We start from the raw sequence: 27,010 nt of genomic DNA, 5'->3' as shown, positions 1-27,010 counted from the left end.
TATGTACAGTTCCTCAATGCTAAAATGCGTGTGAAAAACAGAAAGATCTAGCTTTTTATAGATCACTGTGTTGCACATCCTACAAATATGGTGTTAAGAAACATTAAAGTTGAGTTTTTGCCTGCAAACACCACATCTTGTCTTCAACCAATGGATCAAGGCATCATTAATGTGTTCAAGTGTGTCTTCAGGAAGCGGCTTTGTCGAAAAGTACTGTGGTATGTTCAAATGGAAAAGCCAATCAAAAAACTCAATTTATTGGAAACAATGCATATGTTGGCGGCTTCATGGGATTCAGTTCAGCAAGCTACAATTGCCAACTAATTCAGAAATGGCTGGATTTTCAAAATCTTCTGTCAACTCAGAGGTAAACCTTTCTGAAGAGGAGCTTCACACTCCTACAGCCAATGAGTGGGCAATTCTGCAGAGTGCTCTTAATTTTAAATCTACATACGAAGAATTTGCCAAAGTGGATGATGATGATCTTTACTGTGAAACTCAAACTGTTGAAGACATTTGTGCCTCATATGCTGAAGAAGACAGTGAAGATGAAGAACCTTAACCATATGCAGCTGTACCAACAACTGCTGAAGCATATCAGGCTGCAACTGTATTGAGGAACTTTGTGGGAGCTTAGAGTAACGTACCTGAGAGTGTGATGTGCTCCATGTAGAAAATAGAGGACTACTTCGGAAAAGTAGCACTAGCCATTAGGAAACAGACAAAAATAGATGATTTTATAACTAAATAATACATAACTGTAATGAGTGAACATTCAAATGTCAAGGGATTTTGTGTTTTCTTTTCCATTTTTTTATGTATGATGTTTGGCAAAAATATTATTTCAGTATTAAATTTCATACTAAGTGCTATGTATAAAGTAAAATTATTGTTTCACAAATATGATGTAGGTTTTTTTTGTTGTGAATATTTGGAGTTTAAGAAGTAGGTTAAAAATATAGGAATTCATATTGGGATATATTCCTTTTAACATGAAATTAATTTACTTAGCTTAATAAGTCCATCAGTAAACATTAAAAATACTATTGAGTGCTAAATTAGCATTTCCTGCTTATTATGTTTTTTTTTCCCCCTTGAAAAACATTATAACAGGGTTCTACTGCACCTCTTTTCTAGATGGACGTGTCATTTCACCTTCATTAGGTTCTTCAGCCATTTCTTCGACTGAATCTACCTGAGATGGTACTTCAGTGGTTTGTTCTGCCAATTGACCGCACGTTTGTAGAGCACTGTCTACATCTACAAAGTCTTGGAACATGGCCTCACATTGAAGATTGTGTGGGAGTTCATTCCACTCAACCTCACCACTGTCTTTTGGATCGGGCAGCTGGTGTTCCTCTGCAGTGTGAAACCCTGCCTTACGAAAACAGTTGGCAATGGCTGTAGCGTCAATGTTGTGCCACGCATAGCACAGGCGCTGCATAGCCTGAAGTATATTCCACTTCATGTTTGACGTTATGCCGTTTTCCATGTTCCGTAGCAAATATTGCTCAAGCTGACGTCTGTACATTCACTTCAGCTGAGAGATGACTCCTTGATCCAATGTTTGGAGTTTGCTCGTACAATTTGGTGGGAAAAATACAACTTTGATATTTCTCATTTGTACGTCATCCCTCTTGTGAGCTGTACAACAATCAAGAAACAGCAGAATTTTTCTGTTTTTTTGCTCCCATACGAGCATCCAAAGAAAATAACCACTCCCTAAACAAGGAAGATGTCATCCATGCTTTTGAGTTGTGTTTGTAGTTGCAGGGTAGGTGTTTAATGTTTTTGAAGCAACGAGGTTTGCAAAATATTCTAATCACAAGTGATGTCAATTTCTCTGTACCATCTGAATTGGCACAAAGCAATACCGTAAACCTCTCTTTACTAGACTTTCCTCCATGGCAAGTTTCTCCTTTGAGGGCAAGTGTTTAGTCAGGAAGGAGGTTGAAGAAAATGCCTGCTTCATCAGCATTGAAAACATCACAAAGAGAATATCCTGCTGTTAGTGTTCGTAGCCTAGGCTGCCATGACTCTAACACAGATGGATCAACTGACCCCTCCTCACCTGCTGTCTTCAGAGTACTTAAATTCCACCTACTTTTAAATCTCTGCAGCCAGCCATTTGAAGCCTGAAAATCGTCAATCCCCATTCTTTGGGCCTCGTATTTGGCTTTTTCTTGAATAATAGACACAGATATTGGTATGTTCTTTGACCTACATTCCATCATAAAATAAAACATTATCTTCTCCAAATTTTCATTTTTACAAGTAGTTTTCCGTTTTCTGTCTGCACCATGAATGGCATTTCTTTCCAAATCTTGTCGTTGGGAAAGAATTGTTGACAGTGTTGAATTTGGAATGCCAAATCTTTTAGCTATTTCTGCTTTTTTACCTCCCTGATCTACTGTGTGTAGAATTTCCAGTTTTGTTGTAAAAGAAATTGCTTTCCATTTTTTTTTACGAACACTAACAATAAATTATTGAAAGTTAAGTCTCATTTATTACTGCACAAGATTTGTCCAACCATATAACCTATTTACAAGTGAACAAATTTAACCCAGAAAAACTTAACCTCCAAACAAGATACATAACTGGTTAAATAATTTATTTCCCCTTACAACATGGAACAAAAACAACTTTCTAAACCAACAGATTTTAATTAAGACACACTTCCACAGAATCTGTATCAGTTATCGGCATTCTTCATTACAACACGGATAAATGATCACACATTTTCACAGAACAATGATGTAAATTGTTCACGTGATGAAATTTTCTAGGCAGTTTCGGAAGAACGATTAATCGAAGTACGATAGCTTATGTTGGTAGTCAAAGTGCGTTTCAGTACGTACGTTACTCTTACTTCTATGGCCAATCAGTTGTAAGATGGCGGCAGTATTGTTTACTTGCCAAAGTGTAATTTATTTACGAAGCAAAATTGAAAATTTATGACAATCGTACAAAAATATTTTGAAGATTTTTCCGTTTTACCTTTGCTGTAGCGGGTGTTTTTGGCGTTGCATTCAAAAAATGCTTAGTTATTTAGAGGTATAAATACATAGGATTACATAGCGATTTGGCGGGACTTAACAGTTGCTTCGTTATACCGAGGATTTTGTTATAAAGAAGTTCGTTGTGCTAGGTTTTACTGTAAGTACGCGGTAATTTCTGAATTAAGTATTATATTTATACTTTAAAATACATCGTTTTATACGGAAAAGATACCTACACAAAGCGCTCGGCATCTAATAGCAGGACCAAAAACATCATGCGACGTTTACGCGAGAGGTTTTTTCTATCCAAATTTTGACGCCCTAAAATATGGGTGCGACGATTACGCGGGTGCGACGATTATGCGATAAAAGAGGGTATTTGTTACATTATGTGAAATTTTTTTTCGTGGGATTCTAATTTTTTATCTTACTATGCAAATTTGATATTCGTATTCGAGAATAATTTGTTACTTTTATTCAATTCGAACTAAAAAACTGATATTCACACAGGCTTAATGATAATGATCAACCTTGGTGCCTTATGTTATAATGGTTTCACCCTGTAAGGATAGCGATTAGGTTATGCCTATCCTTCTGTCCCTTATCAATTGAGTCATGGTTTCAAAAAATATTCACAAATAAAAATGTGACAGTTTGGGGTGGTTTGAGCTACTGCCTAACGTAATCCCTTCCCGGGACAGCATGTTCTTGCTATCGTAAATTACCTATTTGTTGTAATCTACCATTGCTTGAACAGAATTTTATTCATTTTTTGAATCTTGTTGATTATCAATCAACTTTGTACCTTAAATTAAAATTCTATCTTGTGTTCAGATTTACGTAGCTTTGTAAAGGTAATAAAAGTCAGTGTGCCTATATTAATTGGTAATTCTGTCTTTGTAGTCCTTGTTGTTTTTGAGAAAATGTGTACATTAAAAAATTGTTTGAAATTTTTGAAATTACACATTTAACTTGTGACTTTTCATGGATATAATTTTGCCTGCTACATAGCGGAACTTGGAACCTATTGGGATCCTTTAGCGTTCACAGTACATTTCAAAATCACTCCTTCATGGAATTAGCTACATGAAATCTCTTATGGTATCATGCCTTAAAACGAGTCTTGAAAAGATTTGTTTTAGGTATTTAAAAATTAAAGTAGATACATACTGAAAACTTTCAACAATTGTGAAATATCATAAAATGCTACATATTTATAACCTTACCGAAAATAATGTAAACATGTAAACATTTTTGAAGTGAAATCTTCTATGCAATCAAATAGAAGTATGGACACCACTCGACATAGGGGGTTAGGCCATTAAAGTGATGCAGGCTGGGACCTAAACAGAGAGGGAAGAGACTGAGCAAGCTGGCACAATGGTTAAACATTGGACTATAATACATAATTATTATGGATTTCTCGTGGTTTTCTGAAATCACTCCAGGCAAAAGCTGGGACAATTCCTTACTAAAAGCCATGGCTCTCCCCAACTTGTACGGTGATGACCTCATCGTCAAGGCAGAGAGCACTCACTTGCTCTCCTTGACAAGCTGCTTGCGGCGGTCATCCTCGTTCAGCACCTTCTTCAGCTGTAAAAACAGCTGGTGCTTCTCGTCGTTGAGCCGCAGAACCTTCATCTCCAGCTGTGCTATCTGCTCCCGCGTCTCCTCCAAGGTCATCACGTCCTCTTTCTGCTGCCGCTCGCGCTCCTTTCGCTGTCGTTCCACCTCTGCATCCGCCTCTTGCTCTGCACAACAACCCACGGACCCACAACCTCGCATTGCTTTGTTTCATTGGGCTACAAGTCGCCCCTACAGGGGTTTAAGGCACCAGACCTCCATGGTTATAGTGAGCTCTGAACCACCCGAATACAGACTCAAGTGCTCGTAAATTTGAGTTTTGTGTGTGTGTTTCGATTGAAAATGTTAGCTTATTGCCATAAAGGACACAAAGATTGTGTTCTGAAACTAATGTTTTTCTAACTTTTCCCCCCTAAAACATCATTTCATCTGGTGTAACCTACTTTCCCCTTCCCTTTTGGATCTGCCTCTGGACTAACAACTCCTACTCTCTGCTTTGATTCTCAGCACCATCAAGCAACAGATACTGCAAAAGAGATGAAAAAATAATAATTTATTTCAAATATGTCTTACTCCACTATGAAGTGGCGGTCCGTTCACGGGCTTGGAAAGGAATGGTTATGTTGCTGGCCCCAACCGTATTGTGCATCGGAAACAATCAGCTGCCAACACAAAAATAAAATTCCTGAAAATCAATAGTTAGCTCATTTCTCATTACCTACCCACTTGCCATTATTCCATATCTATACAATTTTTAAATAAAAACTGTTTTACTGCAATATGTCATACTTGTAGTATGGTAAACATGGGTATTTAATACAACTCTTACATTTTTTGTGATATTCAGAAACACACTCTTTAATCCAACCACAAATTTCATCACTAGGAGAGCCCAACCCCCACTTTACATAAATTACCATATTAACAATTACGATAAATTCCTCAAAAACCACCAGCAGGTTACCTGGGGACTATTCTACATGGCGATAACATTATTTATTGTCACGTCTTTTGGGACGAGCTTGGAAATATGGGGGTTTTAGGTGGGGAACATTTAATTCACTTTCTTTCATGTGTGTCATTTTCTTAAAATAATTCAATTTCATTATCGCAAACTAGAATATAATCCACCCTCTACTTTATTCTATATTATACCACACCACTTTTAAAACATAAATTATTTTATTAATTAAAATCTGCACTCAACAAATTATGTTCTCAGGACTATATTAAATGATACCAACCATATTATTATCTCATTTGATCCATTTTCCTATTTTTAATTACCGGTATTGCGAAATAGAATAGACCAGGTGTAACTATACTCTACATCACAATACCATGAAAATTTTATTGTGTGTAAAATTTTATTCTTTATTACAATACCCAAAACCTATAATATACCAAAATAAATTACTGTAAAAATACTGCATTTACAATACTCTGGCCAAAACTTGTGTTTTTTCCAGCTTATTCTTTAAGACTGTAGCTATAGTAATATCGTAACCGACCTCTATCGCACGATACAATCTTCTGTACAGATTATATTAAAGTATTTATAATGTAGCTGACCTAACATGATCAACCATTCACTTTGTTTTCATTACCTGAACGAGTGTTAACCTCAAATATTAAATTTCACATTTGACCTAACCCTTATATTAATAAATTCATTCAATATACTCACTATTGTACATATCTGACTTACCTCTTCTTGAAAGTATTTTTGCCTCTACTATTTTTCTTTTCAACCAATCCCAAAATCATTTATTGCCAAAATTTTCCTGTTTTCCATAACCTTCCATTATTAAAACAATGAACACAACATATCACATGCGGTCTGTAACTTCAATTACAGCCACTAACTCACAAAGCAAGGAAGAGGTGTAATTTTCACAGATAATGGCAAACATGCAAAATAAAAAAATTGTTTCAATATTTTCAGTACTCTCCAGTGATGTTAACATCAATATAACCTCAGAAACGAGCAAACAAAAGTGTTCTCATGTTTCAAATACACATATAATATAAAACTAACTACTTTCCAAATAAAGAAATCAACACTGTCAATTTCATTGCTATCAAAACATTAAATCCTACTCGAACCTCATTGGCCTACTCCTATGACATCATTATTTCCCCGACTTTTTTTTGTACATGTAAACAGCTTCCGCGGTTCCCAGTATTGCACATCTAGAAAAGAACTGGTTGCCAGTTGCCGGTTCCTCCACATAAAAGTATTAAAAATGAACATAGAGAACCTTGTTTCTTTTTCTGTCGCTGCTTGATGATATGGGCCTTTAGTGCTTGCCACATCTCATCACTGTGCTTGAGACGAGAAACAACGATGGCCGGCATCTTCCAGAAAGTGACACCTGGAATGAAAATTTACTAAAACATTGCCAAATAACAACCTATAAATAATAACAAAAAAATGAGAATTATGTATCTATAAATAAATCACAGTTGACTCAGCTGGTCACAAAACAATTAATATAACGTAAACTTATTTTTACTAATTGCTTAGTTATTTCAGCCTCAACACTACATAAACACAATATTTATAAGCTTTATATATATGTGTGTGTATATACACACACACACACACATATATACATACATACATACATACATACATACATACATACATACAGCAGACCTGCCAACATTCAAATTTAAAAAATCATGAGGTTCTCGATAAAAATTTTCTGGCCCATAAATACATGTTAGATATAAAAAACAACAAATGAGAATCTTTAAATTTAAGTGACATACCTGTACATAAATTTACATGGTCTCTGCTTCAAAATTCATTTCAACAAATTATAGGTTGCAGATTTAATTTAGTTGAACATAATTTAGCGCTGTCGTGTAGTGATCATGCAGGGCCGGAATTAAAAAAGATGTAAAATAACATTCTGCTCGTGTAACACTATTAACACTGTTCACAGCAAAATTGCATTTTTTATTGGAAGCAATACACTTCACATGTTAGTTGTATTTTTTTTTAGCATCATGTTTGACCTTGTCTCCTCTTCCACTATGCGAGATAGAAAAATCAGAACGGCACACACTACAAAACGCAAAATTGCTTCCTTTACGTGACTCGAGTATTGATGGAAACTCGTTACTGTAAGCTTTCATAAAACTTGTTTTGTAACTCTTACAAACAATATCTCGGGGCCCCGAAAAATCGTGAGGAAACACTATTTTAGTGTGAGGGCGTGAGATGGACCTTAAAATCGTGAGCCTCACACCAAAATCGTGAGAGTTGGCAGGTCTGATACAGAGTGTCCGAAAAGTCTTTCCCTGATTACACAAATTAATAACATCGGCTAGAAGTAAGATAAAAATATGAAACTGGTGACAAAATGTTGAGAAACTATCCAAGTTTTTTTCAAATATCAGTATACTTCCATATGAGCACCTTTGGTAGCAGGTAGCACATCTAGTCTATATTCAATTTCCGTCCACACATTATCCAACATCATTGGAGGGATCGATGCAATGACTCTGGTTATCCATTGTCGCAGGGTTGCAATATCTGGTACATGTTTTCGGTAGACCTCGTCCTTGACATAACTCCATAAAAAGAAGTCTAATGGGGTTATGTCAGGACAGAGTGGAGGCCAACCCGTTGGTCCATCACGACCGATCCATCGTCCAGGAAAGGTCATATCAAGATAGGCATGGACCTCCAAACCCCAATGAGATAGTGCACCGTCTTGTTGAAACATGACATCAGGGTGATACTCAAGCAGCTGAGGAACAGCATAAAGTTGTAACGTGTCCAAATACACTGGAGATGTGATGGTTGCCTCAGCGAAGAAGAATGGCCCAATAATTCTGTCATGCAATAGCGCACACCAAACATTCACTTTTGGACTTCCTCTGGTGCACTCCATCACCTCGCCAGGGGGCTGTGAACCCCAAATGCGCACGTTATGGCGATTCACTACTCCACTGACAAAAAGGGTCGCCTCGTCAGAAAAGGCAATTCGTTGGAGATAGCCATTATCGTCCTCCATACGTGATAACATTTTGACCGCAAAGTCATGTCGACGTGTACTGTCATTGGGAAACAGAGCCTGAACGATTTGCACTTTGTATGCACAAAACATTAAACATTTGTGTAAGATATTGTGGAGAGAGCTTTTTGGCATCTGTAATTCATGTGAAGGCCCTTCGCACCGATATCTTCGGACTTCGCAGAAATGACTGTCACAGCTTCCACCCTTTCAGCTGAGGTTGATGGTCAACCAAACTTCGGAAGGTCAGCAACCAATCCTGTGGTCTTGAACTTCTCATACCACATCTTAATGCTCGTGAAATCAGGGGGAATCTTTCCATATGTGGTCTTGAAGTTTCTCTGCACTGTTATTGGTGATCGTGTCTCGTGGTACCACAGGACACACTGCGCTTTCTCCTGATTGGTAATCATGTCCGGCTTCCTGGGCACTACACCTCAGACACTGCACACCTACCGCACACCTATAACAATAGAAACTTGAGTAATGACCTAACATTTTGATACCACTTTCATATTTTATCGTACGTATAGCCGAAGTTATAACTTTGTGTAATCAGAGAATGACTTTTCGGACATCCTATTTTATATATATATATACATACACACACACATACATATATATATATATATAGAGAGAGAGTGCTTTTAATAAAAAAGGGTTAGAAGTTATACTTAGGTACTTCTTTTGAATTAATACATAAAACTATTTTTAAAATTAATAGTTAAATAAATAATCAAAATTTCCACTTTATTTTGAAGCCCTAGAAGAAAAACTCGTCAACTATAAGATAAATTAATAATACTAATGGACCTCAATGTGTCTGGTATAGATTGGCTTAATAACCACACTTTCAGTCCAAACTGACACAAAGTTTCCTTGACAACATTCTTAAGAGCGACACAATTTTTTCTTGATAGTAATGTATTGTAATACGGAAAAAATTTTTATTGCAATTATACTACTAATAGCTAAAAGAAAAACATGGATAAAAGCATGGCTACAGAAGAGAGATCACTACACACATTTCAACTCGCTGAATGAAACAAGAATCAGGAACGAAGATGAGATTTTGAAAATTATTACCACATGAAAGATGGCTGTTTTTATGACCTGTTGGACATGCTAAGGATGATATCTGCTCCTTGCTATTGAAAGGAAATTTAAGAACTTGAGATTTTCAGTTATAATGTCACCAGCTACTATCAGTCAGGCCATAATGGACACACGTAATTCACTACTTAATGCACTGCAGTCTTACATAAGGGTATGTAACATTAAATATATATTTAATACTTTATTTAAAAAGGTCAAGTACAGCATATACACAGAATAAATTAAAAAACGCACAAATTAAAGAAAAGATAATTGAAATTGAGCCATTAAGTCATGGTTTAAAATTAGAAAATAATGAACCAGCAGTGTATGTAAATTCATTGGACTGATAATCACTGCTTGCAAAATGCTGTTCTGGAAGATGGCTGTCCTTAAGGGGCCTGTCTAGTCGGGGTGTATCTGTGTTAGTGTGGCGGGATTATAAGCTCGACGCTTGCTGGTGATTCTAGCCGTTATCACCTCTAAGTGCTAAGTTAACTGGCACGCAGTCTTCTCTACGACCATACAACTTTGAATTTGGAGCGGTGACCATAACATTATGTGGAGTAGATATTAAGGTGAAGGTGTATTGCAAGTCCCTAAATGCTTTCAAGAATCTGTCCCAATTGTTCAACGCCTAAAAATTACTCTAAAAACATGCCTTTTAGCCATTTGAACTCTTCTAAAAATACAGTTTAAAAACTTAATCTAAAATCAATAGTACCTTTCTGCCCTCAGCAAATTCTTGAATGCTTTTCGTTGGGTTGCTTCTTTTTTTGGGTTCGGATAAGTAAGTGCATGCCCGATCTAATAACTTGTTTTGTTTGGCAATTACACCTTTCTTAAATTTAGCCAGGCTTGGCATCTATGGTGGGGCTGGATTTACAGACGAAATAGATGTACTACTTTTTGTGCCTTCATTAAGTTCTAATTGTTCTCCTTCTTGTTGGTCTGCATTAACTCCAGTTGTACAATTGCTCTCTTCATCGACATTCCAATCTAGAGCTAGTACGAAAAATTTCAATTCACATTACTTTTTAATTTTCAGATACTGTAAACAAACAAAGAACAGAAAAATATTGCTTCCAAATTTAGGGAAAGATTTCCATTCTGGAATTGTTCAGCAGCTCTTGATTGCAAACATTGTACAATTCAAAAACCTGCACATTCATAAATTACAAAGGTCATTACAGGGCCATTCCATTGTCACGTACGGGACATTTGTAAAAATTTTCATACCGATAATTCTATAAAAAATTATATTATAAGGGGTATATTCATGTGTTTTCTTGGTTTCTACAGAAGTTACACATTTAGTGTAAATTTTCAGCTTAAGACATGATAAGAAATACCTTTGTTAACAACATATTGCTGTCAAATGTAACCGTCACGTATGGGACACATATAGTCAACCATTAGTTTCAAGAGGACACGTTTTACTGAAACTTTAGCCCGAATTCTAGCATGATATTCTTGTATTATTTTTTGTGAGAACTTATAAGAATAAGAAAAACAGACATCAATAAATGCATGAAAAAACTCCAATAATGAATCAGAAACAATTTTTTTTTCTGTTTGTCACGTACGGGACAATTCTGTCACGTATGGGACATTTACATTAGTAAGATTGTGCTGAATAAATTTTTCAGTAGAATATTAAATTAAGTTGTACTTTCTAGGCTTCTGGGTTGTAGCCGCGTCAAAATCAAAGTGTTCATCGACGTTTCAGTCGACGTTACAGTCGCCATCATCAGGGAGCAGATTAATTGAATTAATCTCTCCCTGATGATTGTGACTGTGACGTCGACCGAAACGTCGGTGAAAACTTTGATTTTGACGCGGCTACAACCCAGAAGCCTAGAAAGTACGGACAACGGCCGCGAAAGCCTGCGCTGTTTATTGAAATAAGTTGTGTTGAAAAAAAAATTAAATTTACACAACCTGACTCATAGAGATATGTTAAGCGAAATTGATTAAATGTAACTAAATAAAATGATAGAGTAGTTCTACCTGCCTATATCCTAACTAAAAAAAAAATTAATAACAAAACTGTTACTCTGTATGGTCATAAAGATCACTTTAAATGTCAATAAATTTAAACAGTCCTCTGTTGTTCACCACTACTGGAGGAGAAATCTCTCTTGCTACATCTTCTTTTAAATAACAAATGCAGTCTGGTTGTCGAGGCCACTTGAAGTGATGTGGGGGACCTGTAGGGACCATCACTGACACCTGCACTTGATCTCCGCTTGCATCCACCACTTCTCCAGGGTACTCTTTTCCTTCGTAGCATACGACTACCCATTTTCCAGGGAAGTTGAATAGATTCCCTTTCGGATTGGAGAGTGCAATTTTTGTAGACAGTGCATTGTTTTTTGCATAGAACCCTGACGAAGTGCTACATGTAATAATGTGGAATTCCTTGATTCCTGGGATCGAAGGGACATTTCTCCAAGGATTTTGGGATAAAATTTCATTCCTAATGTGGTCCTCTTCTATATACCATAAATGGCTTTTGGTATCAAGTTGTGCAGCTACTTCTGCAAAATCCTTAGCTGACTGTATTGTGCATCCCTCCCCTTGCGTCATCATTTTCATTCTTACTAAGCGTTTAATATTGCCACCAACACCATCTACTACACCTTTACCATGAGATGTCGCAAAGTATTTCCAGGTAAATGTTCTGTTGTGTTTCTGGTTCAATATTTCCAATGTTTTCACCATGAATTTATTTTTAAACTCTGAAGAGGGCCCATCACTCCAAATTATTTCTTCAGAAATTGCAGAATTTTCTTTAAGTATTTCTGTGTAAAAGAAATCCAAGAACACAAAGACTGTGTCCTTATCCTTATTATTTGTGTCTGAACAAAGTATATAAGTTTTGCAATTTCCATTACAAAAAACAGCAGCAGTGAATAAAACAACACTAGCACGAGACCACAAAGCACTTTGTATTTCATTTTGATACTCACAACTGAAAGACATTGCGAAATCAACCTCCAGAACACGCTTTGTACCATTTGCTTTGTCCTTCTCAAACTCATCATGTTGTATTCTTTTGGTGTTTACATGGAGCATCATTTTTGGCATATCTGCTATCAATTTTTCATATATATATATCACCTAAACAGTCTTCTTTTATAACTAACTTAATTTTGTTTTCATCATTTTTCTTCCATTCTTTCCAAGTGGTTTTAGAATCTGGTTCTCTTGGGACTACCATTCGTTTCCCATTACTACAAACTTCACAGAGGTTCTGCCAACACAAAGAGTTCAAGCTATCATTGCACAACAGATTTTTCCAAAATTCATTGTTGTATGTATGTTTTAAGGCCTTAAGTTTTAAAATGAAGTTCTCGTGTATTCTGCATTTACACTGCTCTGCAGGAGTCTCTTTAAGTAACAAAACATTTTTTGGCCTTAGACTACAAAATTTAGAGTAACCAATTTTATAATCTGGATTTTCTTCTTTGAATATATAAAATGCTTCATGCAGAAACATAGTCATAAAGTGCTTTTGTAATTTAACTTTTTTTCTATTTTCCCACACAGTTAATACATCTTTCATCCCTGGGCATGTGTATACTATATCTGGACGATAGAAAAAATTTATAACAGAAGTCTCTTCTTTACAACTGTTTCTAGTTCCAGCAATACTTTCTTCCATTGTCGTAGTCAGTTGAAGACCAATGCGTTTAGCAAGACCTGTCACAACAGCTTTTTGTTTTCGTGGTGAGTTTGGTAAGGCCCTTGCAGTCTTCCAAACTGCTTTTGATAATGTCTGCTTGCAACTGTAAGGTGTGCCAGAGGAAGACATATCAGAACTGTTTGCTTTTGCTGCATTTTTAGCATTTTTCTTTGCTCTCTGAAGTCTTTTCCTGTTTCTTTCATAAATTTTTTGGGCAGCCTTGTCTTTCACTGTCATTTTCTTTTTCTTATTCTTTCTCAGTTCCTTAATCCGTTTCCTTTCCTTCTCAAGATAACCATCTGGATCTGCAGTCTTTTGTTTTTCCCTCATTTTTTTTCATCCGAGAAGCACTTGTTGTCTTCTTAGATTCCATATTTGTCACTGAAAACCAATTAAATTGATTACTAAAAGTAAAACATTGAAATAATAAATTTATGTAACACATAATATGTTATTTTAGATAGGTGAATATTCTACATATTTTGGGTAAAACATTATATTTTTCATATGTCCCGTAGGTGACGTCACGTACGGGACATGATTGTATCTCAAAATTTTTATTGTTTTTAATGCAATTAAAACATATAAAAATTAGGTTAGCTACCTGCATTCTAATACAGTTTGAATTTATATAAGTAAGATATAATAACAATTTGTTCCTGATGAAACATGAAACATAACCTAAATTTGTCACGTACGGGACATCTTCAACACTCACAATTGAATAATTAATTTAGTAGCAATAAAATGTTATTAAATTATTTTTTTGCAAGAAATATGTTTGTGCATAACCTATATTTTGAACTTAAATATAAATATACATTCATTTATGTGACATGTACTTACCAAAGAACCTGAAAGTAGCCTCTCTATGAGCAAAATAGAAACAGTTGAATAGCAGCCACATTAGAATCAATAAAACAGCTGTTCAATGTTAAATGAGTCAAAATTCAACATTGTCTGTCAAAGACCATAACTTTAAAATCTCTTACGTAATGTTTTCTCAACCAGAAAAAAAAACATTTAAATTAATAAAACTTCCTAATTTTCATGGAATGGCCCTACAGCATACTTCTTATGGCTTTAGAAAATTCTTACAAGGAATCCATAATGGTATATGTTGCTACAAATGGACGTGTTTCCGAAGACAGTGTTCAATTCTACACTAAATTTTGGGAACTTTACGAAACAGGAAAATTAAATGTACCAGAGACATGGTCACTACCACTAACAGAAGAAGATTTACCTTATGTTTTCGTATCAGATGAAGCTTTTGCAATAAAAATAAATATAATTGAGCCGTACACTCAAAGTGCATGCAATATTAACTGTTAAATGTTTAGCTACTGTCTGTATGAACTAGATCAGTAATTGAAGGTGCATTTAGACATTTAAGAACAAAGTTTGGAGTTTTCCAAAAACCAATTTGCTCTGAGCCCAAGAAAGCAGAAATTGTTGTAGTGACTTGCTGTTAAATACATAACTATTTGCTTTAAACACAACCATGAAATTATTCTGCTTCAAATTGGACAATCATAAGACAGACAAAACAAAGAATGGAGATAAAATATTTGATTTTGAGCCCACTATCACTCTAAATGTACCAAACAATGAGAATATGATAAGAAAAAATTCTGCCGTTATTACAACAAAAAGGTTGAATTATATATTTGTAAAAAAATAATGATCATTTTACTATGTTATTATGAGCTATAATAAACCTAAAAAATGTACCAATAATTTACTTACTGCTTTGTTGTTAATAAAAATAATAGCTAATAAATACACTGGACTTGAACTGTAGGAATGTACAGGATGAGACAGAAAGGACGGACAATTTTTAAAAAATGAGTGTTATTTTGCTTCTAAAAAAATTTATTTACAGAATGTTCACATAATGTTGCCATTTTATAAAATTAATGGTGGAAAACATCTCACATGTGACAGCTGTTTTCTGCAATACATCTCTCAAGCCGCTCTTGGAAGTTGGCTTCCACTCTCTCCAACATCGCTCTGTCAATTTAATCGACTTCCACACAAATTGCTTCCCTCAGTTGTTCCAGTGTCCAGGTTTATACTCGTATACACGTGCCTTGAGGTGACCCCACAAGATATAGTCTCACATGGGCAGGTCAGACAAGAGGAGGCCAATTAATGTCAACATACCGGGAAATGATTCGACCAGGGAAAAAAGGACCAATAACTAGGTAACATCAACATTTTTGCTGAGTGGGTTGTAGCCCCATTCTGCTGAAACCACATATGTCGGATAGGAACACGTGTTCTACTTAGTTAAGGTAAGATGAAGTCAGTAATTATCTGTCTATAGCGCTTCTAGGTCACAGTTACAGTGTTCCCGTTATCTTGAAAAAAGATATGCACCAATAACACTTGTTCAGGCAACAGCACACCAAACTGTAACTTTACGACTGTGCAATGGTCTCTCATTAATTTGTCTTAAATTTTCACTGGCCCAATAATTAAACTTCTGCTGATTCATTCAGATGAAAATGAGCCTCATCACTCATAAACAAAATAAGGTTGTCATTTTGCTTCAGAAATGCAGCCGCTGTTCATAATCTCCTGGGTTCAATTTTTGCACAGTGACCATTTTGTAAGAATCGAATCTTAGGTCTGTGTGCAAAATACACCTTACCGAACGATTACTTAGGTGCTGTTCAGCAGAAAGCCTCCGAGCAGATGGACCCAGACTGCACTGAAGGGCTTGCCTGAAACTTTCCACATTTTCTGGAGTACATACTGAGCACAGACTGATATCTGATTGAAATGGTGTGAGGGTGCCTAGCTACTACAACTGTGTTTGACACAGCTAACACATCACAGTTACTTATATATACTTATTACTTATATAATTAAAGATTAATGTTTTCTCAAATTTGATATTACGGTGTAGTGTATGTTAAGGGTAAAGCATATTAAATGGCTGGCAAAGTATGGTGGTAGGCTGTATTCGTGTATGGTTAGTACCAAAACTAATAATAACAAATAATTAAATCAATATCAGAATATTACTATATATTATTGATACTTAGTTTTCAGCACATAGATAGGTATAACACTTGAAATGAATACTCATGATCTGAACAAGTCTGAATAGAAAAATTATGTTCAGATACCCTAACGTTCCACCAGCTTAGAAGTAACCTACCAAATAAAGATAGCCAGATATAAATGAACTCGGGCCAAGTTTTTTGATACTACACTGTCATTACTGAATTCCCAATGGTTAAAACTACCGGTACTAGCTCTCTTTGTGGTAGATCATGTTCTTCGGCCACTCAGGACTTCTGAGTAGATTGGTGGATGGTCGCAGAAACAGTAGAAAAGGATGCTGTAAGAGAGGTCCAATCAACTACGACATCCGTAGGCTACGATTTAGTGACTGGATCAGCGATACAAAATGGTCCTGAAAACGTGGTACAAGGAAAGTTCTCACCACGAGATAACAGGAATCAGATGTAGAAGTCGCGATGCTGGAAGCACTCACGAAACGCCTCATATGTCGTGGTAAGATGTATACCCTGTATTCTGAGGTAGATGAACTCAGAATTCTCCTATCTGAATACTCTGCTAACACTGTAGTATTTAACTATCGTGGTTGACACGAACTTCTTGTTTCCATTGCAGGCACCAGGTTTTTGGCAACACATCGCAAGGGAAACGTCTTATATCGACCATGGCGTCGTGGAATTCCCTCTATTCTTTCTTTTTTCCTTTTACAACTCTCTATTCCACTTCCCAGGATTGTTGTAGCAACCAGTGAGCTCGCAACTAGGAGGAAGAATACTAAGCAGTCATAGTAAAAATCAAATGTACTGTAATTAAACCTGTGTATAACTCATGTAAAGCTTGCAGAAAAAGGAATTGGCATCCAAAGAATAATAAATGAAGACAAGAAATTATTAAACTGCAGCAATTTCGAAAGACTAATCATACTGCTTGCCTTAGCTATCCCTATTAGTGTGGTTGCTGGTACAACTTATAATACAAATGCACATTTAAAAATAATAATTAATTTACAATAAACATGAATAGTGAAATCAACCTATAAACGGGCAAATGTTTAGAATGGCAATGAAATGCATGCTGAACTGCAACGATAGACTCATTCTGCACTAAACAATCCTAAGTGAAAACACAATTTTGTACTGTCTACAGCTCCGTGACTTTGACTAAAACAAAATGGGAAGAGCTACTAAACAAAATGGCACCTGCCTGATGACCTTCCCACTACCTGGGCCTGAGTAATAACTTTTACAAGAACATCTGTCCGTTCTGCCCCACGAATAACAAATTGATTTTTACCTGTGGCTTCTAACATACGAAGAAATTCCTAAGTCCAACTCTTTGGAGTATAAACTTTGCTCTGGTTCCTGATCTTCAAGATTGAACAATTTTATTTAATTCTCAATGATAATTCTAAATTAATGTATTGATCTTTTTCTTCACATCTTCTACTGATGCCAGTAGCTTTTGCAAAGCATCATTCCTTTTGTATTTGTTAAAGCAATGTTGATGAGTTTTATCTCACAGAATTGGCAATGACTCAAAAGCAAGAATAAATTAATTTTCCTGTTCTAACAGCATAGAAGCAGGTGCTGTCAACTGTGTTGATGTATCATCCTGCATGATGTCTGAGTTGTGTTTGAAGCAAGACTGACGTGAATGTGGTTACACAATATTTAAAAATCCATCAGTATGGATCATCAGTCCGTCAGTCTTAGTCTGATGTCAGTCTGATCACAGTCATGGACTGAATTGATGCAAGACTGAACATGTGATACCCACCATTGAGGTACAAAGATGTTTACAGCAGACAGTTGATGAGTGATAATTCTGAGGACATCCAACAATATTGCAGTTCATCTTCAATAAGTATTCAATATTTTGGCATTAAATTAATTGGCTTCCAGTCTGATATTTATGTTTTAACTGAACTATAAAGTGTAAATGTAAAAATATCTGAAAAACATACAGTAGTAACACAAGGTAAGGTTTCTGAGGGGAGGTTCTAGGAATCTTTATGAATATGGAGAGGGTCAAAAAAAATTCACAATGAATGCTCAAGATGAAAAATATAATATTTTTAAATAAATAAAGAAAATTTTACCTGCACTTAATATAACAGCAAATGGAGACTATGTATTTTATATCTTCAAAAAACTAGTGCCAAGGTTACAAGTTAGCCAACTTCCAGAATTTATTATAAAAAATGATTACGTTATGTGCAGGGTTGGCTGATTTAAACCAGAATGGTTTAAACTAAATGGTTTTTATAAAAAAAAAAAAAAAAAAATGGTTTTTTTAAATAATTTATTTCTAAATAGAATATTTTCATTATTTTTATGAAAGGTCTAACTCCATTCTAATAACTACAAAAGTTTGCTCATTAATGTGTCTTGTGATTTACAGGAACAAAAAATTACATATTAATCAAGATCTCATCATGCATATTATATGAATAAGTTATAAATCATACCCAGCCTAAAAGCCTCTAAAATTTAAAAAAAAATATTAAATATATAATCCCTCTTCTGTGGGAATCCTCAACTTTACTGTAAATCTCCATTCTGTGGGAAACACTCATTCATATGGTGAATTACCCTCTCTGTGGGGAAGACACATTTTATGCAGAAACTCTTCCTGAGGTTAAGTCCCAGTCTGATGTGCAGATTTTCTGGACTTCCGTTCTTTGATGTTTTAACTTTTCTGGTTCAACATGAGTGACAGAAAGCGGGATGTTGTATGGCTTTTATTTGAAGAAGTTAAGAAGGAATTGAGAAAAGGTGTGAGGGCCAAATGTAAAAAATGTGGCACTGAACTGGAAGGTCAAGTCCTCAGAATGAAAAATCACCTACCTAAATGTGAAGGTTCAGCTATGCAAGTTGATGAATATGATGCAGGTAAGATCCAACAAGTGTAATACTATTGTCTTTTGATTCAAACAGAAAATGAGTTTGTGTTAAATTTAGTGTTGCAAATGAAAAAATGGTACAGAAACAGCGAGTTTTTTTTCCTCAAAAATACATGATTTTTTTAGAAAAAAACTTTGGCCCTAGTTTTTTTTCACTTTTCAGGGGTTTTTTTCATTTTAAAAATAAGTTCCTTTTTATCCTTTCTAATAGTCAACGAGACATTAATTAAATATTTAAACATAAGTTTATGTGTGATATAAAGTTTAGACTAAGTAGGCACATGTTTGTTTTATTTTAAAAAAAAATAACTATAAAAAAATTTAAAAATAATTCTTGAGAAACACACTAATGCATTGTTTGGTATAGTTTCACTGTTTCACAGCACAGAAAACAAAGCAAATAGAATAAGAGTAAGTTCAAAGACTATAATTAAATGTTATATAATGGCAAAAAAAATCTATCCGCCAATAGTCTTCATAGCCAAAGGTCAGAAAACATAGACAAAATAATTTTTCCAAAACTGCAAATAAAAAAACCACAGTCCACAACACAAGGCAATAAGACATACAAGTCCACTCCGTCTTCACAACACACATTTAAAAGTCCATCTCTTCTGATTCAGACGCATCCTCCCGAGTATCAGATTCACTGTCAACCGGAACCGACCAAACCGAATAATCATCCGATTCATCTTCATCCATGTTGGCTACTACAGGACGGATAGCGCTTGAGGTCGAGGGCTTTCCCTAAATGAGGGGCTGGCTTCACGAGCTGCCAGCGCCACGCTTGTGTCTACATCTTCTTTCCAAAGTTTGAAGTTGTGTGCTATAAACACAATTTTTGCTGCCCTTTTATTGGTGAGCCTATTTCTTTTTTTTGTGTGAATTCCACCATACGTACTGAAGCTCCTTTCACAGGCAGCTGAAGTTGCAGGAAGTTCCAAAAACCTTACTGCCAACTTTGAAACTTCTCTCTTGTTGCAAAATCCTTTCCACCAAGCTATTGGCGTTATTTTGGAAACTGATTCCCAAAGGAGAGTTTTGCTGAAAAATTCACTTTTTGCGCGGTAATTTGCAAGGTCTATTAGCACTGCACTTTCATCAATCCCAGGCATTTTTTTGATAGCCTCAAATATAACTTGTGTAGCTTCAGTCTGAAACGAAAATAAAGTAATTGATCTATGCAGACTTTAGTTTTTTGCATAAATATAAATTTATGTTAATTCATAGTTGAGAGAAGTATGAAGAGTTTAGTTAGAAAGATTAAAGTAGAGTAAATTTTGTAGAATTTTTGTAGCACAAGTTTCAGCGGTATATTAATATTTTGGTTTTATTTATTATTATGTTGTGTCAAGTCTCAGGTGATGATTCATTGTAAAACATTTCAAAAATGGTTTTACGCCTTTTTTTTTAATTACGGTACTTTATAGGGGTATAGTATTCTTTCGCAGCAAATTAATTGATGAGTATTAGAAAATTAGGTCATATTTTTTTACAATTAAGTGCTCAAGTCATATCTGGCAAAGAACCAAAATTTTTGTGTGGGTAAAACAAATTTCTGGTTTTCAAAAAGTAAACTTATCAAATTGTTAAGCAATAGCTAAGTTAGCTCAAAAATAACAATGTAAATGTTACATGATTTTTTAAAAATTTTATGTATAAATTAATTAGAAATTGACCTGCTCATCTGGCATTAAATCAACACCTGCTGCAAGTGGATCCAGGAGATTGGCTGCCCTATGAACTTCACACCAAAATATTTTCTTTTTGCAAGTATTTTTTTGACTTCATCTTCTTCTGCTTTGGATAGTGGGCTCTGTGGAAGTGTTTCTTCAAAGTTCAGCTCCAATTTCCTAAAAACACTTATAACTTAACTTGTGAATTTTAGGTTTGTCACTCTCAACACTGGTTATGGCAGTTGCAATGGGTTTTAGTAATTGGAGAAACCCTTTCGCTTTATTCCAGAATGTTTCATCCAGAGCAACCTTCTTTAGAATTGGATGTTTCTTCAAAATTTCTTGAGCCTCCTCCTCTACAGCAAGTAATTTAATTGCTTGTTTATACTGTTCTAAACTGTCCAAACAATGCACTGTGAATCCCCATCTTCTTTGCACGGGAAGTTTTAAAGTTACAGGGTTATGATTATAATGCTGCTGACCTTGCTTTTCTTTGAAGATTTCTGTAAGTCTATGAAAGTGTTTTATTGCTTTTACAACAGAAACAGCTTCAGCTAAAAATGTCTGTAGTGTTTTGAGATTTTTCAGGTCAGTGAACAGTAAATTTTGTGTGTGTGCAACAAATCCATACGTGTAAAGATTAGTGGAAACATTTTCATTTTTTAAAATGTCCCATGCTGCTTTCATATTCGCAGCATTATCTGTCACGATTCCAAACACTTTTTGCGCTCCAATTCCTTGAATTACATAACCTATTTCTTGCGCAATGTACTGTGCTGTGTGCAAGTCTTTTCCAGTTGGCAAAATCTTGTACGAAATGGGTGAAGGTGTAGTAACCACAAAGTTTACTACAGGTTCATTTCGGATGTTGGTCCACCCATCACACATTAATGAAACTCTCTCTGCAGCAGCAATTTTTTGACTCACTTGTGAAGCTATTTTTTCATATTCTGCGTTCAGTAATGGTACAGATACCTCATGCCTTGTCGGTAGTTTATAGGCTGGTCTTAAAAATGATAAGAATTCTATCCAAAATGGATTTTCTACTATTCTAAGTGACGAATTACTTGCATAAATAGCCCTTGCCAGTAATTCATTTGCTTTTTCCTGATCTGGTACACTAATTCTGTCAATGAAAGTTTTTAGTTGTGTTTGTCTTTCCGTTGATGTGTTTACATTATACAAACTTACTGGACTTTGTAACAAAGATGCAAGACTTTGTTGTGAAAGGCAGTAGGATTCTGGATGGTCTGTAACTTCTCCTGAAGACAATGTAATGTACTTGTCTCTCACTGAGTTAGGACATTTTTTGCAAATATTAATATGTTTGGTCATACGGGAACCAGATTTTGAAAGTTCGTAAGAACAAAATGTGCATTTAACACGATCTAATTTACCACCTTTTGATGGAATACTGGTAAATAATTCACTCACAGCTGCTTTTTTCCTGCCAGAACCAAGCCTAAATGGCATTTTGTCAACTTTACCTCTAAAAACTGTTTTCGTAAAATATAACAAAACAGCACCGTCGAGTTTCACACGTAACAATATTGGCCTCGGACGTCATCTCATAAGCCAGTGGGCCGCAATCTGCAATCGCAAGTCGTTAAAAGCAACAGTTGTTTGCAGAGCATAAAACAATTTTAATATATTACTTAGCTGTGTGACTCGTACAATGTTGATATTAAAATATACTGCCGAAAAACCAAATTGGACAAATATTTAATCAATGCAAGCTTAACGGAATATTTTTTTCCTGTGTTGGCGAATTACTGCATTACATTATTGACATTGACGATGATGAGTCTTTTGTGTAACCAAATAAGGTTATGTTAAGCACAGTAAGTATGCATATTACATTTATTTACTGTTACATACAAAAATAAATATGTGGGTGACTCATAAATTACGGTAACTTTATTTTTGTAACTAATGAGCCTGTGAATTGCAAATTATCAGGTCATGACTGCAGCCAAGAAGTGAGGTTAAGTGCTGTTAAACCTGTAAGATGGGTAGTTGGCAGTTTAAAAATATATATATATATATATATATATATATATATATATATATTATTAAATTATAATAAACTATGGTATGTTCAACAAACATTAGTTTGTATGGTTATTTCGTACTTTAACTGTAGCTCATACTTTACAGTTAATCTTTATTGTGTCTATAAAATGTCTATTGTGTCCTTTTTTTGTGAAATAAAACAGGGTTTTTTTTTTAGAAAAAAAAAAACATGCTTTGAAAAAAAAAAACATTTTTTTACAACACTTGTTAAATTTGCTAGGTACATATTGTAATTAATATGAAACTAAGTCATTTAGGAATGAATATATGAAGTTTTTATTCTTAACTTTAAACAAGTCACATATGAATAATATCAGTAAGCAAACTCGTATTTTATCTTGCTTTAGACTGTGTTTACATTTCAAGCATTTTATTCAAGTGGACTTTTAATAATGATTTTGACAGCCTAAAATAATATTTTATGATTATTAAGAACTTTGATAGCCTAAAAAAATTGTTAATGTTTAATATTATTTTGAAATTATTTCTAACCATATTGTCATGTTGTATCCACGACAGTGCAGTGCTGTGCTGCATAATAATAAATTCTTAAATTTCACGAGTGATCCCAGCTTTATGCATTTAGCACTGAAAACCTGGCAGTAGCAAAGCATGTAACTAAGTTGTCTATAATAGGTTCAGAGTTATTAAGAGAGGTAAACTGTTTTCATTTCTCATTTTTTTCCCCCTTTGTAATATGGAACTTAATTAATAAGAAACATTTCTTTTTCAGACTGCATTACAGCTTCCACAAGCAAAACTCATACATACATCCATCATATCATCTGCAACTTCATCAAATGAAGGTACTGAGCCAAAATATACTTTTGCAGAAAGAAAAAAATTTAAAAGTAACATATCAATGGATTCTTACATAGTTTGATCAACACCAATGCAGAAAAAGTCTTTGGATGATATATTTCATGAATTTTAAAATAAATTTAGTTTAAAAAATTTTTAGCTTGAAAATAATCCCTTTCAATGAGAATGACCCATTAGCAAGTAGCTCACTTTATATTTACAACAAATGCATCCTTTCGTAGTGTCGAACATTCTCAGTTTGTGAAACTTATGCAACAGCTTTGCCCAGGCTACACCCCTCCAAACAGAAAGAAGATAGTGGTCCGTTACTAGATGCTATTAAGAAGAAGAAAAAAAAACTTGTTCCCTTACTCCGGAAAATGAAAGTGTGTCTCTAGGGTTTGATGGCTGGTCAAATCTTCATAATGAACCAATAATATATGCTACAATTAAGACTAAATCGGGTAATGTATACTTAGTGAACACAACTGACACATCTGGTCATATTCACACTGCCAATTATCTGACAGAAGTGGCTTTGAACAGCATAAAAATGTGTGAACACTTCAGGTGCAAGGTTCACTCGTTTGTTACTGATAATGCTACTAATGTGTCGAAAATGTGCCAACTTTTGGAAGATGAAGATTTTAATATCATCACTTAGTGTATGTTCAGCTCACATATTAAACTTGTTAGCAAATGTCTTGAACGTCCCTAGTGTGACAGAACATGTTTTACAAATAATAAAATATTTCAGAAACAACTTCTTTGCTAATGCATCTTACATACAATTTGATGTTCAAAAATTAATCCTCCCAAATGAAATGAGCTGGAATAGAATGGTAGATTGCCTTGAGACATAAGTTACCTTACGGTTGGGGAACTATGTTACAAATTTGTAAGGAACATCATGACACTATTGATAAAGCAGTACAAAACCAAATTTCTAACATGGCTTTGAAACAGAATGTAGAGGACTTACTTTCTATTTTGAAGCCTATTGCTAAAGACCTTGATGAAGTTCAGAAAAATACATGCACTATTTCTGAGTTAGTGTTCATGTGGAAAAATCCTCAAATGAAAATGGAAGCCACAAAGGATAAAAATGTCATACAAAAATTTCAAAAAAGATATCATATGGCACTTATACATGCTCATTTTTTACCTTATATGCTGGATCCAAAAGAAAAAAATCATCACTTGGTGCTGATTTGACTAAAGAAGAAAAATGCATCGCATTTGAGTTGGCAAAATCAAGGTACTAGAAGAGTTCACACTTCCATTAATAGTTAAATTTCAATCAAAAAGTTTACCTTTACTAAACTTATTTATACACATCTTTATTGTATTCTTATTTATTCAATTTATTAAAATATATAGTATTTCCCTATTAATAAAATCCTCGCTCCAAAACTCACACTATTGTTCGTCTTTTATTTTACGGCACTAATTCGGCGTTCACTGCTGGTTATTTTACATTATATGGTAAATATGTAGTTTATTTGTGTATTTGCGAGAAAAAAAATGTTAAAATCCGAAAATACTTTTATTATATGCTCTTGAACTTCCTCTTTTCATTAAACCCGGCGGAGATAAGAAATTCCAAATACTTTAGGAGATATTGAATTTTTTAATTTCCATCACAAAACCATAGCATTCATGCGGCATTAACCATTGTTTCTTGTTTACGAGTATGAATTTTTTTTTCGCGACATAGGTGAACGACTACATCAATTTCTACTAATGGAAAAGGAATTGTACCCACGTATAACTTAGGTGAGTTATTAATGTTTCAAATTTTAATGTTTTATTTGTGTTTGGAAATTGTTGCACAAGTAATAAGTAAAAAAAAAAATATTACGTGAGTTGTTACTGTTCATCCTTTGTCCCGGTTTGTTATGTCAGGTCAGTTACATTATAAATACTTTAAAACTAAAGAACCATTAAAATTAATTCACATTATTTTTAATGTCAGCTTAGTTTGAAAGTATTTAAAATGTAAATGACCTGACCTAATGGACCATTTTAATAAATGAGGCATTCACGAACGAAATGGCAATAAAAAAAATGGCGATGGTCGAATGATTTCACAGGTCTTGTATAGCAAAATAAGAACGGCAATATCTCCTAAAATATTTAAAATTTCTTATCTCCGCCCGGTTTAATGAAAAGAGGAAGTTAAAGAGCATAGAATAAAAGTATTTTCTGATTTTTAACATTATTTTTCAGAAATACCGCTAAACTACATATTTACCCTTTTTCCAAACAGGAATCCAGTATCATAAAATGAACTTGATCTGTAAATTATACTGGTTTCCATGTACACTGTTCTCAATTACAACCTAAAGTGTGCGTATATGAGTGTGTTACTCCAAATCATGCGTATTCCCTAACATCTTATGACGATCACCAAGTTTCTTTACTATGAATCAAATTTGTTTTAAAAAAATAAAAAAAATAGATCTTAACATTTAGGACGAACTTAACCTCTATTGTTCATGATTTATTTTTCAAACTTAACTAACTTAACTAACACTCCTAAACAATAACAGAAAATAGAAATGAGTTACAATATAATCATAATGAAATGAATGAGAATTTAGACCTACACATATTAGCAACAAATTATAAAAAAAAATAGTAAACATGTGCAAAACAAACAAACCAATTTTAATAATTTTTCAATGCAGCAAATGTCTATCTTGTTGCCCCAGACAATAATCAAAAATAAACACCTGTCAAGATGCCACAAACACAAACACAATTTCACATAACTACAAAACATATAACAAAAATGAAATGGTTCTAAACAATGACTCTATGTGTCCTTCACCCCTTCGTTCGATGCACTTGCACGTGGGTGCTTATACGGGAATTATTATATTTATTTTTGAATAAAGGTAATATGAAGGCGTAAGGAATTTAACTACGCTCAAAATAATGTCAATGTTTCTTAAGACGTTTACAACAAAGATTTTATTTTTTTATTCAAAATAAATTATATTTTGAATACCTATAGAAACGTTTCGCATCACAAAACTTGACGCCGACCGCCAATGCTCCTCTGTCGCATAGACCGCTATGCCTCATCAACGTCTCGTAAAAACGTGTGCACCGAACGCGCTCGTGCG

At 34.6% G+C, this 27,010-nt stretch overlaps 1 protein-coding gene across 4 annotated transcripts in view; it reads right to left on the bottom strand.

Annotated features, from left to right (window-relative positions):
* Window positions 1–26,726, bottom strand: part of LOC134531000 (G protein pathway suppressor 2) — a 61,465-nt gene extending 34,739 nt beyond the window's left edge. Inside the window, exons 1-4 of one of the 4 annotated variants that reach the window (XM_063366418.1) lie at window positions 26,545–26,725; window positions 10,431–10,711; window positions 6,845–6,958; window positions 4,537–4,750 (exon numbers count right to left, since the gene is read on the bottom strand). In XM_063366418.1, the coding sequence (XP_063222488.1) occupies window positions 4,537–4,750; window positions 6,845–6,941 (311 nt within the window). In that variant the 5' untranslated portion in view covers window positions 6,942–6,958; window positions 10,431–10,711; window positions 26,545–26,725. The other 3 variants (XM_063366419.1, XM_063366420.1, XM_063366421.1) reach the window with 3 other exon arrangements.
* Window positions 26,727–27,010: the final 284 nt, after the last annotated feature.

This window comes from Bacillus rossius, chromosome 3 (genome assembly GCF_032445375.1).
Source record: "Bacillus rossius redtenbacheri isolate Brsri chromosome 3, Brsri_v3, whole genome shotgun sequence".
NCBI classification, from domain to species: domain Eukaryota; kingdom Metazoa; phylum Arthropoda; class Insecta; order Phasmatodea; family Bacillidae; genus Bacillus; species Bacillus rossius.
Note: the sequence above shows the minus strand (reverse complement) of the source record. Positions and strands in the feature narration are given on the sequence as shown.